Below are 19,074 nucleotides of genomic sequence, written 5' to 3'. Positions count from 1 at the left end.
CCATGTCCAAGCTCCACATTCATGCTGCGACAATCTCAAACTGCTGCTTCTTTTCTTTTTAGTTGTAGATGGGCACAATAACTTTTTAAAGTTATTTATTTTTATGTGGTCCTGAGGATAGAACCCAGTGCCTCACACATGCTGGACAAGCGCCCTGCCACTGAGCTACAACCATAGCCCTAATCTCAGGCTTCTTATAGCTCCCCAGGCTCACCTGGTGTTTTATGTCCCCTTGTCTTTGAATATACTTCTGACTTCTCTACCTGGAGTGACCTTCCTCCCTGGCCTTCTTAACCTGGGGTGGCTGTCACTTTCATTTCACTCTCATTTTTGAAAGACATTTCCATTACATTCAGCACATGAAAGATATTAATCTTCTGGCTTATATTTTTATAGTTGCAAAATTTAAAAATAACTTTTCAAACAAAACAAAACAAAACAAAACCAAGGATTAGCACTATACAATGGAACTTCAAGTGACCCGGATGAGCCCACATACGAACTTTAGCTTCACAGTATTTAAATAGTACAAACTAAAACATCAATGGGAAGATCTAGAGGCTACCTGTCAGCAAAAGCAATCAAGTGCTCTTGACTCACAGGTGCAAAAGAAGTTGCAAGTTGTCCAATTAAACCTTTTTACTACCTTATTGTTCCTAAGGTCACTTAGGGGTGGATTGCTTGAAAGGAGGCTGGGTCCTCTCATGACTAGCTAGCAGTCTTTCATGTGTCTTAATTTCTAAGAGTCAGTTTGCCTTTAGGATAGCATGCTTACTCAGACGTGTTCATCTCTGAAGATTATGCCCCTGTTTTACGATGCTATTATCAGTCTTAATTATGGGATTGCAAATGTACCCAGAGGTTCCCTTGGACAGGCAAATCATACGAATCTAAATTGTTATCCCATGGAACTCTTTCTACCTTAGTCTCTAGACCATCTCAGATAAGACTCTTCCCATTTATTTATTTATTTTTTATCAATATGACTTTGATAGGATTCTGGTTTTAGAGACATGAAGAACTAAGTAACTTTTGAGAGTTGACTCACTTCTCAGGTCAAATTCCTCCCAAGAAGCCAGGTATAGTCATCCCACGTATGTTGTCAGCATTTGTATCCAGCATCAACCAGATTCAACTAATCATATATTGAAAATGTTACAAGGGGAAATTTTATGTCTTTACCAAACATGTATGGACTTTTTTTTTTCTTGTCATTATTCCCCAAACAATATAGTGTGACAACTGTTTACATAGTATGTTCATTGCATTAGGTATTATAAGTAACTAAGAGGGTCGATGGGCAGTGTCTCATTGGGGGGGTTCTTCTTCCTGCCGAGGAGGGTGTAAGCCTCCTGAAAACTTAAAGTCTAAAATAATTAGTGAAGAACAAAAGACAAAGAGTCAGAAATATATTTACAAAAGCAGAGCCCCAAAGGAAATGTGTTTTAATTTAAGGGGATACATCAAAGGCAGGGAAAAGATTTCAAGGGCAGTGTCTCGCTTCCAGAGGTCTTGCAGTCAGCAGGTTGATTGTCATCTTAGCAGGTCACGCCCATCTCAGGTGCTGTGTGGGACATGGCAGAGCAGGATAGAGGTTCACAATATCCCTGGGCAATTGATCAGAGAAAATGTCCACTGGTCATTCCCAGACACTAGATGTTTCTATCCACTAGGCTTTGATGTGCAGTGACCCACACACAACTCATGGACGGCTGGTGACAAGTAACCTAGAAGTGATTTATAGGAGGATGTGCATGGGATATATGCAAACACTATATCATTATCTAAGGGGCCTGAGCATCAGTGGATTTTGGTATCTGCAGAGGACCTTGGACTTGTGGCTATTGAAAGATACTTGTTAACATGCTGGAGAAAAAGGTAGAACTTTTGAGAATTTGAGCAGCACTAACATATCAATGTCATAATTCTATTCATTCCTGTACTTACAACCTATATGACTTCCACCCTGACCACAGGCTTTCTTTAAGACAGATTTTTGTCTTCAGCACCTTGTAAAACCATCTGGAAGCATTAGAGATGGTCTCCCCTCTATCAATTGAGGTATACAGGCTCTGTTCAGGTCAGTTTTCTCAAATTTCTTAGATCCACTTTTTTATGCCCTTCATTAAGGGAAGAGAAGGAGAGAAGAAAAAAAAGATTTACCATAAATTGAGCTCCCACTCTGTGTCAGACGAATGAGTCAGGAAGCTTATATACTTACCTCATTTAATTCCCACAATACCCTTTGTCCCCATTTTGTGGATGATGAAACTGAGGTTCAGGGCATTTAGATGACTAATCCAAGGTACTCAATTAATAAGAAGTAGAGCTAAAATTCCAACTCAATTTGTTGTTTTTTGGTACTGGGAATTGAATCTGGGGCATTCTACCGCTGAATTACATCCCCAGCCCTTTTTAATTCTTATTTTGAGACAGGGTCTCACTAAATTGCTTAGGGCCTCATTAAGTTACCAAGGCTGACCTAGAACTTGTGATCCTCCTGCCTCAGCCTCCTGAGTCTCTGGAATTACAGGCATGCACCAAGGCACCTGGTTCCATATCAGTTTTTTTTCCCTTTGTTTTTGTTTTTGGTACCAGGAATTGAACTCAGGAACACACGACCACTGCCACATCCCAGCCCTATTTTGTACAGTGAATGCTTCAGGGAGCGGATTCTACGCTGGTCCTCATCACTGACTGTACCTCACACTCACCTGAGGCACCAAAGAGAGACTATTTGTGATCTCTCAGAAAAAAAACAAACTATCTTTAGAGCAGTGTTTTTTTTTTTTCTTTCCACATTTTTTTTTATTGGTGCATTACAGTGGTACATAATGGTGGTATTTGTTGTTACATATTCATCCATGCACACAATAGAACAATATAACTTGGCCAGCACCACTTGCCTTCTATCCTCTGGTCCCTTTTCCTCTACTGATCTCCCTCTGATTTTCAGAGGTCCCTGACCCTTCTCTCCCTCCACTTTTCTTTTCCTTTATCCTCTCTTGCTTACACATGAATGGAAACATTTGACCCTTGACCTTCTGAGTTTGGCTTATTTCAGAGAGCCGTGTTTCTTAATGTGGACCCTGTTGACATTTTTGTCAAGATCATTTCTCTTTGAACAGAACTGTTTTCTACCTTACTCCTTCCCAAACCTGCCATCCTAAATGCCAGCAGCCTTTCCCCCCTTTATTTCTGGAAGTCCCTGGGGGTGGTTTCCACCCTTCAGCTGCCCTAGTGCAGGTTAGAGGAATGTCAGGGTCCCCAGCTTTATGACCAGCTTCCTCCCTTCATTCAATGATATCCAAACTCCTCTTTTAGAGGATTCTCCTTCCCTCTGGACCCTCTAATGTCTCCAATGTTCATCTCTATGATACATTCAGGAACATTTCCAATTCTGTGACATAAATGTTGAATCCCCACTACATTCTGAGGTTGGGAGTATAGGTAGGCTCAGGACAAACATAGATATGAAACAATTAATTCCAAGATTGTGGGGACATGGCAGAGGAGGAAGCAATAGCTACCCCAGGTCAAGGAGGCCAGGGAGGAAGGTCACTCCAGGTAGAGAAGTCAGAAGTATATTCAAAGACAAGGGGACATAAAACACCAGGTGAGCCCGGGGAGCTATAAGAAGCCTGAGATTAGGGCTATGATTGTAGCTCAGTGGCAGGGCGCTTGTCCAGCATGTGTGAGGCACTGGGTTCTATCCTCAGGACCACATAAAAATAAATAACTTTAAAAAGTTATTGTGCCCATCTACAACTAAAAAGAAAAGAAGCAGCAGTTTGAGATTGTCGCAGCATGAATGTGGAGCTTGGACATGGTAGGAAGAGAGGTTAAAGATGGAGGAAGGGAATGCAGACAGTCTCTAGAAGTGAGAGAAGACAGGGAATGGATTCCCCCTGGAGCCTCCAGAAGGAATACAGCCCTGCCTACACCCTGATATTAGTCCATTGAGCCATTTTCAGACTTTTAGTCACCAGTGCTGAAAGACAATGTATTTGTGTTGCTTTATGCCACAATTTGTAATAATTTTGTTAAATAAAATTTATGGGGGGGCTATTATTTTGTACTGAGCTCCATCAGTTGGGCTCCAGAAAACCACACCAAAACAGAATGGAGTCACTCATGCTAGGTGCCATGTCATCAAGGTGACTTTAGAAATGGGCCAGAAAACTCACAGGAACTAATCCAAAGCGACCCAAACAACCTCAGCTTTAACCTGATAGGAAAAGTAACTTTGAAATGACCAATCCATTTTTTGCTCCTTGTTTCTACTTTCTTTAGTATTTTCTTCCTGTAAAGCCCATCTGTTCCACCCAGCTCAGTATTTTGCAGATGACTCTCTAATAAAAGCCAATTAGAACAAGAGATCAACATTTTGTCTGTACCTTTTATAGAGATCAGCCATTTTTTTTTTAAGGAGAATATCTGAAGGTAAGAGACTTTTGTTCATTTTCCCTTGTTTGCACAATAAATCCAGTTGGATCTTGGTGTTAAGAAAAAAAAAAAGCCAATTAGACCTTTAAACTCAGCTTATTGATTTTGTTCTTTAACAATTTGTTGCAGCAACAATAAAAAACTAACACAATAACCAATCCAGTTTTTTTTTTTAATAGTATAACTTTGATGAGTCCCATGACTTCTGTTTCTTCTTCCTCTTTGTAATGCATGGTCTAACCAGAGTGGAAATCAGTGGCTTTGGAATCAGACTGACCTAACCTATCTCTGCTCCTAAAAGTTCATTTCTTACCCTAAGGAATGCTATTTCCCTTGGGAGCTGTGGAGAGGATTGCAGAAGTGATATACACAAAGTGCCTAGCACACAGTAGGTCTCCAACAAATGTTCCTTAACTTCCCATCAAATATTCTATTTCAAGGGACTAAATCCTCACTGCCAGTGACCTGCTGTGTCATTTTATCTAAATGGCTTCCTCTTCCTCAATCTGTTCCATAAAGTTAAAGGGAGATACTTATTATGTCCCTCCGAGTGCTTAATTAATTTGTAATGTGACTAGGTACTCCTGGTGGAAAAAGAGTTATTAGATGCAAAGTGCTGTTATCTTTCAAGCAGGTAATTGTTTCCTGTCCTAAATTGTTTAGCGTTGTACTGAGTTTCCATCTCTGAGATGATGACATTGCTTGAAAGGATAAAGAAATACTTCACTGAGGTGTTTCAAGTCATAAATAATTAATGCTTATTAAGCCTACCCAAGCCTATCTTAAAAGTCTAAATGTTGATTGTTTACCTTTCATATGGTTACTTCCGGTATTTTAACACAATTCATAATGCCAAATGAAAGTTGGCGTTTCAGCATGAGCTTAAGTAATATTTACTTCAAAATCATGTGTGTAGGGGTGTCTAATTTAATACTATTTAAAGAGCTTGGTGGTTTTTACAAGAAAGGTGTTAGGGACGTATTGATAAATAATATTTTTCTATCATGGGATAACTTATAACACACTTACATTTCAATTTTTTAACTATATGAGATAAAAGATACAAAAACAAGGAGAGAAATGAATTACAGTAGATGGGGTAGAGAGAGAAGATGGGAGGGGAGGGGAGGGGGGATAGTAGAGGATAGGAAAGGTAGCAGAATATAACAGTCACTAATATGGCATCATGTAAAAATGTGGATGTGTAACCGATGTGATTCTGCAATCTGTATTTGGGGTAAAAATGGGAGTTCATAACCCACTTGAATCTAATGTATGAAATATTATATGTCAAGAGCTTTGTAATGTTTTGAACAACCAATAAAAAATAAATTAATTAAAAAAAAGAAAAAGAAATCCTGCTGAATAACTCTAGCAAAAAAAAAAAAAACTAAAAATGCTCAATCTTTAAAATACTGAGAGACTTTAGGTAATTTTTTTTCAGTGCTAGGGATTAACCCAGGGCCTTGTGCTAGCTTGCTAGGCCAGTGCTCTACCTATTAGTTGCTGAGGCTGGCTTTGAACTTGTGATCCTCCTGCCTCAGCCTCCCCAGCTGCTGGTATTAAAGGCATGCACTGTTGTGCCCAGCCACATCACATTAGAAAGCACTGCTACTACATTAGAAAGCACTACTGTATAAATTTCCATATAAGTAACTCATTCATCAGGATTGTTTGTATTGGGGTGAGGGTGGGGGAGGATTTATAGACCCAGGACTTAGGTTCTTTAGTAATAGGTACCATTTATTGGATATGACAGATACTGCACTAAGAAAACGTTCTTTTTATTCTTACATCAATCTTTTAAAAATTTCACATTTTACAAAGTAGAAAAATATGGATCAGACAAGTTAGGTAACTTGCCCCAGATTGTGAAACTAGAAAGTGGCAGTACCAGGATTCAAACTCTTGTCCTGCTGTCCCCAAGACTGTGAGGTCATGTGCTTTACCCTACACATTGAACTTCCTTCTTCTTGGGAAAGCCATTCCCTTCTTCTGCTCCCCAGAATACTTAATCAGCAATGAGGGTATTGGTCTGGGTGATCTCATGCCTTTTGCTGCTCGATGTTTTATTAACTTTCAATTGACATTTCATTTTCTTCTTTTTTGTTTTTTTGGTTTTTTTGGTATCGAGGATTGAGCTCAGGGGTGCTTAACTAACACTGGGGCACATCTCCAGCCCTTTTTTGTATTTCATTTAGAGACAGGGTCTCACTGAGTTGCTTAAGGCCTCGCTGTTGCTGAGTCTGGCTTTGAACGTGCAGTCCTCCTGCCTCAGCCTCTTGAGCCTCTTGAGCCTCTGGGATTACAGGTGTGCACCACTGCACCCAGCTCATTTTCTTTTTTATATAAAAGAATATACAGAGATGTTACTATTTAAAAACAGAATTGTGATAAGCAAATATGAACCAATCTTATATTTATGCTCTAAGGTGCTTATTAAATGATGCCAAGAGATTGCTGAAGACTACTTTCTCTCCCACAAGCAAAGGAATGCAACCTCTTCAGGATGTGGTGGTGGTGGTGGGAGGCTTCTCTTCTCCCAAGTACAAAGCCCAGAAGACTTCCCTTTCTAGGGTTACTCTGAAAAACTGGTGTACAGGCACATCTGCAAGCCCACACATACAGGCAGCTGGTGAGGTCAGGCTAGAGACGAGGATGAAAGTCAGGCATCTTCTGCACCCAGTTCTAAACTTCAGAGCATCTTTCCATTTACTAGAACCATACTTGGGACTTTTTCTATGCATATAGCATGAAATATAAAAATTCATGACAAGGCTCAATTTGGGGGCACAGTGCATCTTCTAGACAAAGCAGTTGTCTTGGTGCCCAAACTGAAGCTGTATCTTCCTATACATGTTATCTGAGTGAGTCTTTGCTCCTTTGTACTTTCTGGGTTTTCTCTAGACCTAGGGCCACAGGAGGAACAGGCTCCTGTGTGAGGTGTGGCCAAATATGACCTGTGGTTCATAAAGTCAATAACCATTAGCTGACCACAAATGTGTTTAAAGCATAGAACAGCACAGTCTAACAGAGGCGACCATCCTTTCATGTTTAGCTAATCATCTTTTCATATTTTTAAGTAATATGTATATTTAATTCACGTCCTTTGTTTTTTGTGGGTCATTTTATTATTGAGTGATCTTTATTCTAAAACACTTGGAAAATACCAGAAAACATGTCCAAGAATCACGATTAATTCCTCCTTACTTTCACACACTAGCATAAGTCCATTGCCATTGTCATATGTATGGAACACCCACCCCGTTTCTCTCACCTCCACTGCCACCGTCATGCTGGAGATTTTCAACTTCCCCAATCCCAAAGTTCCTTCCCAGCCTCAGGTCTCACACACATGTCCCCTCCGCCCAGAACACTCTGCCCAGAACACTCTGCCCTGACTCTTGACATGGCTGGCTTTGCATCACTGGGGCTCAACTTGAAATTCTAGTCCTCAGAAAGCTCTTTCCTGCCTACCCTATCTCAAGAAAGCCCTTTCCTCCTTTCTTTCTCCCAGTAGTCTCTTCCTATCCTTCAAGGCACTTATCACCGTAATAATATGCAGTGTTCTTGATTCTCTGCAATTAATTTTTGTAAAGTGATTAGAACAGCACTAAGCACATAATAAGTGCCCCATATAAACACTTATACAGTTTATAAGTGTTTATATAAAAATATCAACTTGGATAATGCTCACAACAATCCTATATGGTAATGCTATTAGTATCCTCATTTTATAGAGGATATTACAGAGGAACAGAGAAATTAAGTGAACTTGCCCAAGATGACAGTTTACTGGGTAGTAGATCCCACCTATAAAATAGCCTGGCACTAAAGTCCACACTCCTAGTTATTTTCATTATTTCTCCTTGATTACAGGACCTAGCATAATGCCTTACACCTGGTAGGTATACTCAAAAGATATTTAATAGTTTAAGAAACAACTTTAAGTTGAAAATAAAATTTACCTGTAATCCTACCGTGTGGAGATTTGGGGAATTCATTCTTGATTTTTTTCCTTAATGTGTGGATAGACTATTATCAACATCATAACTTTTAGAAATCATTTTGAAGAGCATAGATCAAGTATCAATATACCACAGGTTTAAAATCTTATTATTTTTAAAAATTATATTTTCAAATCAGTATTCTTCCTTTTGGCAGTGGGTAGAGGACAGGGGAGAGGAGGACATGTCTTTAGAAAAAGTAGATAATATTTGATACTATGAAATATTCTGGCCCTTCATATTGATGGGCAAAAGTTGTCAAAGTTCAATTGGAAAGTTTAATGAATCAGAACAAATTTTTAAAAATTAATAATAAAAAATGGAAAGTTTAGGAAAAGAGGAAGTTTGAGCAGTGAGTTTTGTTTTTTAAATTATATATCTTTAAATTGGTGTTTTAAAATTTATCATGAGAATTATTTTCAGAAGACCAATTGACAAAAGAGTTTTCTTAGTGTTCCCAAAGCACAAGCAAGGTCCATGGTTTATAGCACAAATTGGATCATCCTTGATGGTGATGGCATGGCCACATCAGCACAGCTGAAAGAAGGATTTGCTGACCACCAGTGGATAAAGAGACAGCATTGACCAAACAGCAAGAAAAGCAAGTGAAGGCTGCTGGTAAAATACTGAGCCGTGCTTCTCCAGATACTGGTTTGCTCAGTTTTTCGAAAAGACACCTCCGACGCCCACCGCTGGCTTTTAAAATAGTTACAGGATAAATAATTTGTAACAGCTGGTCATCAAATTCATGCCCATTCCCGGAAGGACCACAACCCTAAGCTTGACTATAAATAATACATCCACCTGGCTCTCCAGGGAGTATTGGATAGATTTGTTGTTCCATGGCAGTGTCTCCCTTCTGTTACTCCACAATGACAAAATGAAGCCAGGCTGCCAAACCGAATGGTATTTGGTTACAGTTACAGGCGCGACTTCTGTGGGCAGCCTGCATTTTGGAGATGAAGCTAGCTGATAGGATTACCAGGGCATCCTCAAATACAGCCTGTGCATCGGAGCCTGCATCACATTACCTTTGAAAATATTTAATCTAGAGACACCATACACTGGATACAAAATCCATGAGTATCTGACCCCTGTGTGTGGCTTAGGACGTGTGATTCTGAACCAGCTCCTGTTTTTTCCTTTGTGGGTTAATAGAAATCCAGAGGTAGGAACAGAGGGAGAGAATGTGAAAATTAAGACAACAGAGTCAAACCAAGAGTGTTTGAATGCTCTTAAAAGACCAAAAAAAAAAAAAAGGATAAAAGTTTAGATCATATTAAAATCTTCAACACTTATTTCTTGCTTAAAGGGACCCAAAAGCAGCAGCACACCATGACTTTGAAGCTTCATTTTTGTTCTATTATTCAATTGCAGTCAACTTCTGACTACCAACAAAGAAAGACCGGAGTCAAAGGATGGCTCATCTGTGTTGTGAGGCCCTTCCTCTTGTTCACCGGGTGATGCCGAGACCCCAAGATGTAGGTGAGTTTCTATTGTTGCTGCCACTGTGTTACCTCTTTGTGTTGGCTGTATGTTGTATTGGTTGGAGACTCAGCAGCAGATTGCTTTGTGCAGAACAAAACAGTGATCCATCATGTCCTTAAAGCTCCTAATGATAAGATAGTCACAGTCTAAGTGAAAAATTCATACAGGAGCAGGAAGAATTTGGATTGTCAAATCATTGCTTCCATTAGTCAATATACACTGCCATTTACAGCCAGTAGGACTGATCTCAGAAGTGTGGGGTTTGGGACCACCAAGGGTCAGGCGGCAGAGCTAACTGGTACGTACAGTAGCAGAGAGAGTGGGAGCAGATAGGAACAATGTCTGTATTTCTCTCCACAGCAGGATGTAGACATCTTCCTGGTTTACCTGGCTAGCAGAAGTCTAAACCAGAACAGAGGGTATTGGGGATGAAGTTGAAAGATGGTTACAAGCCCCCATGGTCCTGCCATTTTTCTTTGGTGATAAAAACCGTCCTCCAATCAAAATTGTATCACCACTAAACAGGCTAATGAATAAAAGAAATATCACCTACTAGCCAGAAACAATGATTTGCTGACCGTCTTTCACCCCTAACCTTTAAGGAGTTTTGTTTTTCCTATCTATATATACATTCTTCATGGATTCCATCAGTTCCCCAATCTTCTCAGTCATGGTTATCTTCTTGTGTTAAATAGGCTAGTTATCGAGCTTAGGTCAGCACTTCAACACCAAATTTAGGCTTCATAATGAAGTAAACCACACAAGGAAGAGCCATCAACATAGTGAGCCCCTTGTTGTTCATCTCCCCTTGGTCCCAGACTGAAGTGTTTTCATAACCTGCGTCACAGGAATGCCCTGACCTCATCTGCTCAGAGGAGTGACTATGAGCTATTGCTGAGCACACAATGGTCAGTACAGCTGCATAGCAGTCACGACCCCAGATGGACCCCCCAACATCAGGAGATCAAATTGGGTTCTACAGAAGGTTCTGTTGGGTTCCGCCCAGAATCTCTTTGGAGGTGCCTTTGGATTCCAAGATTGAGCTGAGTATTGATGTGGGAAGATGTTCCTGTTCTTTCCAAATATCTGTAAGGGGCTATTATGATGCTAAGGATGTGAACTGTCTTTTTCTAGAAATAGTCCTCTTGTTTTTTTGGGCGGGGGGGGGGGTTAGGGGGAGGTACCGGGGATTGAGCTCAGGGGCACTTCACCACTGAACCACATCCCCAACCTTCTTTTGAATTTTATGTAGAAACAGGGTTTCACTGAGTTTAGTACCTCCCTTTTTTTTATTAGTTGCTCAAGACAATACAATGATCTTGACATATCATACGTTTGATTCAAATAGGGTATGAATTCTCATTTTTCCACGTGTACAGATTGCAGGATCACGTTGGTTATACAGCCATGTATATACATACAGCAATACTAGTGTCTGTTGTATTCTAGTACCTCCCTTTTTGCTTAGGTTGGCTTTGAACTTGCCATCCCCCTGCCTCAGCCTCATGAGCCATGGGGATTACAGGTTTGCACCACCATGCCCAGCTCCTGATATTTTTAATGTATAAACACACACACACACACACACACTCACACATACTAGTAATAGTAATAATAATAGTAGTAATAATAACAACAGAAACTGTTTTTCTATGTGAAATGAGAGAGCTCATCAGGCTTCTGGCTCATCTTGGTGGGGTGCCTTTCTTTTTCTTAAAAGTCACAGCAGAAATCAAATTTTATCAGTTTAAATGGAACGATATTTTAGGAATTTTGATCTGGCCACCAGAGGATCTTTTTTCCTTAATGACAAGGGCTTAGCATCCAGCAATGAAGCCCTCAGTCTACAAAGAAAGCAGGAGGGTGGCTTTGGCCTGTACCTTAGGTCATTAAAAGCACTGCAAAACTAGAACTTGTCTTATTTTTCTGTTTTCTCTCTAGGCATTTTTTAAATTCTGGGTATTTTTAACCTCAAAAATTAGACAATGTTTTGTTTTAAATTAATTAGTGATATTTTAAACCTTCAAACAACATATCCATTTTATAAGTAGATTTTAAACATCGTTTTCAGGCTCTTTATAGAGATTATGTCCTATAAATGCAATTCCTTCCTTTATTTTATTTTTTTAAATTTTTTTTATAGTTTTAGATAAACAGAATGCCTTTATTTTATTTGTTTATTTTTATGTGGTGCTGGGGATCGAACCCAGTGCTTCATGCGTGCTAAGCAAGTGCTCTACCACTGAGCCACAATCCTGGCCCTCCTTCCTTTATTTAAAAAAAAAAATGTATTATTATTTATTTATTTGAGTACTGGGGACTGAACCCCAGGGTGCTTAACTATTTAGCCATATCTCCAGTCCTTTTTTATATTTCATTTAGAGACGGTCTCGATGAGTTGTTTTGGGGCTATCTAAGTTGCTGAGGTTGGCTTTACAATTGCAATCTTCCTGCCTCAGCCTTCCGAGGCCCTGGGATTATTGGCATGTGCCACCACGCTCCGCTCCTTTCTTTATTCTTTAAACATCACCTTGATGAGGAATGCCCAGCTTTCTGTACCTGGGAGTTCTTCAGTATTGCAAAACCAAGACTGGTTTTGTTTTTTCCTTTTTAAACTACCACTGACAGCAGGATATGATGCTGCACATTTGTAATCCCAGCTACTTGGGGAGGCTAAGGCAAGGAGGATTGCAAGGTTGAGGCCAGCCTCAGCAACTTAGAGAGAACTGTCTCAAAATAAAAAACGAAAAGGACTGGGAATGTTGCTCAAAAGTAGAGTATCCCTGAGATCAATACCCAGTACCAAAATAAAACAAAACCAGAAACTTACCATTGACTGAATTCTCACTCTGAGCCAAGCACTCTATGCCAAGTACTTTACATGTATTATCTCATTTCATTATCTAGTAATCCTGAGAACTGGGTAATATTGTTTCTATTTTTCACTTGCTTATATACTTTTTTCTCTTTCTCTTTTCTATTGAGTTTTTATTTTATTTTCTCCCCTAATTTTTCAAAGAGCAAACTGAGAAAAGTTTAAAAAATCTGATGGTGGGCATAGTGGTGCATGCCTGAATTCCCAGTGACTTGGGAGGCTGAGGCAGGAGGATCACTAGCTTCAGAAACTTAGCAAGGCCCTAAGAGACTTAGTGAGGCCCTGTCTCAAAAATAAAAAATAAAATCAAGGGCTGGGGAATGTGGCTCAGTGGTTAAGTGCCCCTGGGTTCAACCCCTGGTACCAAAAAAAGAAAAGAAAAGTCTACAAGCCAGCCAGATGGTATACAGCTAATGAGTGAAGAAGGCAAAATTCAAGTCAGGTCTCTCTACTCCTACTTTCAGGCTATGCCTTTGACTTTCCTGGGGAGCATTTTCCCTTAATCTTCAACTTGAGTGGGAGTAGCTTGTAATTCTGGTCATGAAGGTATGCCTCCCTCAGTTTAAACATTAGCCTCTATAAGTGATTTGAGGAAGTTCAGTAGTGATAATCACCCCTTCTCCCTCTCTAAACAGAGTGTTTTTTTTTTAAATTGAGTTTTCCAACACTGGCATCTACATATGAACTAAGATCTCTGTATAATGTTTTGCAGATGCCTTTACCACATTTAGTTTGTACTCATTTTTCTTGGAGAACTCAGCTCAATATTTTTGTTGTTGTTGTTCAAACATATTATTTTCGCTTTTGAGGGTAAGTAATCTATCACAAGTTGATAGACTTCTAAAAATTTGGATGAGGAAGAACCATGGAGATCCATTCTCCCAAACCCATCACTGGATGGGCAAGATTGGGTGGCCAGGGGCTATAGTCATCCTGGGCTAGAAAAACTTCAGAGCCTAGCAAGTACTCAGGCAAGACAGCCTCAGTCACTCCACCCACAACTGAATATAATTCTACTACTTCTAAGGAGTTGTACACAAAGTCCACAAATCAAGAAGAGATATTTAAATGGGTGTTTAAAATTTTCTTTTTAAAAAAGAAAAAAAGGGGGGTTGGGGTTGTGGCTCAGTGGTAGAACACTTGCCCAACATGCATGAGGCACTGGGTTTGATCCTCAGCACCACATAAAAATAAATAAAATAAAGGTTTTGTGTCCATCCACAACTAAAAAAAGAAAAAAAATTTTTAAAAGAAAGAAAGTAAGTAAAAAAGGACTCATACCAAATGGCAGCTGAGCTGACAGCTCTGACCACTTTCAGGAGCATCCTCGTGACACTGCTGCCACGACACTGCCATCTGGGCTATGGCAGCCGGCCAGCCTTGCCCAGGGGAAGGCGGCCTCTGACCAGGCTCCCGCCTGGTCTCCAATTAGAAAGGGACATTTGGCTGCAGACTGGCCTCCAGGCGTTCAAAAAACCTATTTGTCCTCCCTTGGTCAGATTTCTGCCCAATCTCTGCTCTTCTCAGACATACAAGGGAAAATCAGAGAGAGGGGACCAGAATGTCTGGAAGCCCAAGTGGAAAAGCACCAGAATGAGGGGCAACATGGATGGAACTGGAGGAGGACATTGTGTTAAGTGAAATAAGCCAAATAGAGAAAAAAACAGTACTGCACCATCTTGCTTATACTGTGGAATTTAAAAAAAAATGATCCCAAGAAGTAGCAAGCAGAATGCTGTTACCAAGAGTCTGGGATGGCAGGGGGAGGTAGGGGTTGGTCATAGGTGCAAAGTTAGGATAGGAAGAATGTCCAGGTGTTCTCTTGCACAGTAGGGTGACTATGGTTAACAATGCCGTACTGTATATTTTGAAATCACTAGAAGAGAGGATTTTAAATGTTCTCCCACAAAATGGTCGTGAATGTTTGAGGGAATAAACATGCTAATTAGCCTCATTTGATCATTCCATCTAATGGAGTGATCATTTATATACTTATATCAAAACATCACATTGTATCCCATAAATATGGTACAATTATTATGGGTCAATTTAAAATAAACCTTTAAAAAAAAACTCCCACCAGAGGGGCTGAGGCTGTAGCTCAGTGGTAAGGCACTTGCCTCGCATGTGTGAGGCACTGAGTTCGATCCTCAGCACCACATAAAAATAAGTATGTATGTTCATCTACAACTAAAAAAAAAAAAAAAAATCCCACAAGAACAGAGAAGGTGGGTGGTTATATTTAAGCTAAGCTGGCTTTCAATGTCACATGACTTACTCAGGAATGAGGGGATAAATGAAGGCCTTGGTATTGTAAAATTCATCCTTTAAGCTGGGCATAGTGGTGCACACTGATAATACCAGCAACTGGGCTAGCTGAAGCAGGAGGATCAAAAGTTCAAAGCCAGCCTCATCAACTTAGTGCGACCCTGACTCAAAATAGAAATAAAAAAGGGTGGGGATGTGGGAATGTGGCTCAGAGGTAAAGCACCTCTGGTCTCCCCCACTCCAAAAAAAAAAAAAAGAAAAGAAAAGAAAAAAATATCCCTCCTTTCCTTGCATTCCAAATTCCTATTTGGGGCACTTGTCTAGATGTATAAGGCACTGAATTCAATTCTCAGCACCGCATATAAATAAATAAAGTCCATTGACAACTAAAAAAAAAAATATTTAAAAAAATTCTCATTTTGAGAGAACAAACACAAATAATATTCCCTAAGGGACAATAATAAAGATTTGGCCATTAACTATAGACCAATGTCTCCTTCAAAATTTAATGAATGAGGACGGGAGATGGAGCTCAGTGGCAAAGCAAGCACAAGGCCCTAGGTTTGATTCCTAGCACTGAAAAAAAACAAAAGAGGGAAAATTGTTTTCCTTTACTATTATAGAATATTTAAGATGAGTTAGCTCTTGGGTGAGTTTTCTGCCTTCATGTTTATAACTGAATTTCTCTAAATGAAAAGCATGCATTTCATTCAGCGTAGACACCAAATTAATCATAGTACATTATTCTAATATATTTAACAATGTGGCTATTCTCATTTCCCATAGAAGAAGGTGCACAATGAAGACAATCCATGAAAACCAGATATACTGTCATGACAAGGACAGCAGGACCAGGCAGCAGAGGTCAAGAAACATCAGGCTACCCAATCATGGACGAAAACGATTTTTCAGAAGATACAACTTATAAGCAACAGGAAGATTTACCTTATGATGGTGATCTCTCCCAAATGAACATATGCAATGATTACAATTTTACCGGAAATACTAACACCCTCGATGTTATTCCAATAGGAGATGACCCCAAAGTAAAGGCTGCCCATGTTGAAACATACAGAAATACAGCTATGGCCATGACGTGGGATAAAGTTACTGAAAATGCTACCAATAAAAAGTGTGATAAAGAGAATCAACGCACCATGACTCTTCATGTTCAAGCTACTAAAGGAGCTGCTTCAAAGTCAAACGTTTCTGATATTTTACTCCATCATCTTTCTAAAGAGCAATTACTAAGAGTTCAAGGTATTAACTTTGAAACTCTCCCAGAGGCACGTAATGGTGACTGTTTTGATGAAACAGCTTTTATTAAAAATATTATTTCACATTATGTTAAGAATTCTTTCCCAAAAGCACAAACCTCAGAATTCATTGACCAACTCAACCCCAAAAGAGATGTCAAAAAAAGCAGTAAGCCCACCGGTTCTCCTATCATGACAAAAGAAAATATCTGTGATTTAGAAAAGCCAGTGTGACTGCAAATAGCAACCATCACGAAAATTTAAATTTTCTAACTAAAATCAAGGGTCCACAGGATGAACAAAAAAGTTGCCAAAGGCAGACACCCCAGAAACAGTTGACAGAAAAAGCAACTTCAAGCAATGACTTCAAATATGGAAAAGGTCAAGTTCATTGCCAGCTGCCAGATTTCTCTAAAGTTGCTCTCAAAATGAAAATCCCTAAAAATCACATAATGAATAAGTCACTTACAATGACTAAGCCAGCCAGTTTTTCTCCTAAATTGAGAAACAAATCAGCAATCATGCAAGATATTTTAGAAACCATGTTTAGGTCAAAGTATGTTGAAAAACAACATCCGGAGCAGAAAAGGGAAAGTACAAAACCTTCACAACAAATGCAGGTAAATGAAAAGAGTCTCCTGTAAATATATACTGGGACTACTGGTCATCTTTGTCAGGGTGGGTTTTTGGAGGGTGAGTGGGGCTTAGTTCTGGTTCTGAGGTCTCATTCAGCTCCCTGGGACCATGGGGGCGAGGGACTTGACCTTTCAGAAGCTCAGTGGTATTCACATGAGAAGAATCATGGGCCAAATATACAACAGCATACAAGAGGGTGAAATCCAAATTCCTCAAGCCGGGCCATCCCCTTTAGTATCTTACTTCATCCTAACCTTCTAAACTCAGCTTCATTACCTGGCCAGCCTAAACCTCTTCTAAGCCTCTGAATTCTCTGAGCCTCCTACCTTCCATGAAGCATCCCATCTCCACTTGCCAAAGACCTGCTCCTTTCATGGCTTCCTTCAATTTCCCCTGGACCATGTAAATTTTCAAATCTGCAAAATCACAGTTATTTCTGTCCTTTGCTTATTTAGTACTTTTGTCAGAGCTTTTATCTCAGCCTGATTTGGATCAAAATAATTTAGAGGTAACTGTTTCTCCCACTCGAGTTTAAGACTCCAGAGGGCAGCAACATTATCTTCGTCTTTCCATTGTCTAATTTCCATACAAACTTTGTCTAACAAACCATACAAACTGTTACATTGGTAACCACTTAATACAAAACGTTGTTAATGCTTAATCTATGCCTTTTCCCACTGCCCCACATCCCATCTTCTCGTCCCTTACCCAACTTTCCAATGTGATGAGGCTGAGGATCTCATCATTTGAGGGAGAATAAATAGTAAGGCAAATTCACATTAATAATTAAAGTAGTCTGGGTGCTGAGGCATCTACTGTAATCCCCATTACCCGAGAGGCTGAGGCAGGAGGATCACAAGTTCAAGGCTAACCTTGGAAAGTTAGCAATACCCTGTCTCAAAATAAAAAATAAAAAGGATTATGGATATAGATAAGTGGTAGAGTGCTTGCCTTGCATGTGTGAGGCCCTAGATTCAATCCTTAGTACTGGGAGAAATAAAAAGATCAAAGTGAACATTTTAGTTCTTTTGTCACTTTGCCAGGACAGTATGAAATTTCTTTTCAGCCTTTTATGAAGGGCATCCTGGACTGAATAGCAATGTCTGCCTGTTTCAATTTCCATCCCTCATTTAACCCAGCACTGGGAAATTTGAACCGGAACCTCCCGACACAACCTGGAGCCAGCAGCCAACCTGGTGGTGACAGCAATGCTTCCCTAAGTCTTGGAGAAATCTATACCTTTATGGTATTAGGAAGTTTCAAGGTTACTTGTTCTTTTTTTTTTTTTAATTGGTGCATTATACTATACATAATAGTGGGATTCATTATGCTATATTTGTACATTCACATAATTTGATCGATCTCATTCCCCAGTACTTTCCTTTTTCCTTCCTCCTCCCTCCCCCAATCTTCTTGCTCTACTTTACTGATCTTTCCTTTGTTATTATTTGAATTAGTGCATTATAATTATATAGCTAAGGTGGGATTCATTATAGTATGTTTATATGTGGATATAGCATAATTTGGTAGATTTTGTTCCCTAGTATTTCCTCTTACCATACTTTCCACCCCCCGCTTCTAACCCCTTCCTCTACTCTACTGGTCTCCCTTCTGTTTTTGTGAGATCCTATTTATTTATTTATTTTTGCTCCCCCCCCCCAGTTTCCACATATAAGAGAAGACATTCAACCCTCGACTTTCTGAGTAGAGATTAGTCACTTAGTTCCATCCATTTACCAGTAAATGCCATGATTTCATTCTTCTTTATGGCTGAGTAAAACTCCATTATGTATATATACTGCAGTTTTATCCATTCCTCTATTGATGGACATCTGGGCTTGTTCCATAACTTGCCTATTGTGAATTGTGCTGCTATAAACATGTGTAGGCATGTGTCACTATAGTATGCTGATTTTACTTCTTTTGAATAAAAAATACAAAGGAGTAGAATAGCTGGGTCATATGGTAGTTCCACTCCTAGTCTTTTGAGGAATTGCCACACTGCTTTCCAAAGTGGTTGTACTCATTTTCAGCCCCACCAACAAAATATAATTGTACGATTTTTCCCACACATCCTTGCCAGCAATTGTTATTTGTA

The 19,074-nt window shown here is 39.6% G+C and overlaps 1 protein-coding gene across 1 annotated transcript in view; it reads left to right on the top strand.

Moving 5' to 3' along the window:
• The first annotated feature begins 15,974 nt into the window (after nt 1–15,974).
• Aknad1 (AKNA domain containing 1) overlaps nt 15,975–19,074 on the top strand; it is a 35,971-nt gene continuing 32,871 nt past the window's right edge. Inside the window, 2 exon segments of the mRNA XM_048815160.1 lie at nt 15,975–16,569; nt 16,572–16,960. Coding sequence (XP_048671117.1) covers nt 15,975–16,569; nt 16,572–16,960 — 984 coding nt within the window.

This window comes from Marmota marmota, unplaced genomic scaffold, assembly GCF_001458135.2.
Source record: "Marmota marmota marmota unplaced genomic scaffold, marMar, whole genome shotgun sequence".
Taxonomy (NCBI): Eukaryota; Metazoa; Chordata; class Mammalia; order Rodentia; family Sciuridae; genus Marmota; species Marmota marmota.
This window is presented reverse-complemented; position numbering and strand designations above follow the sequence as displayed.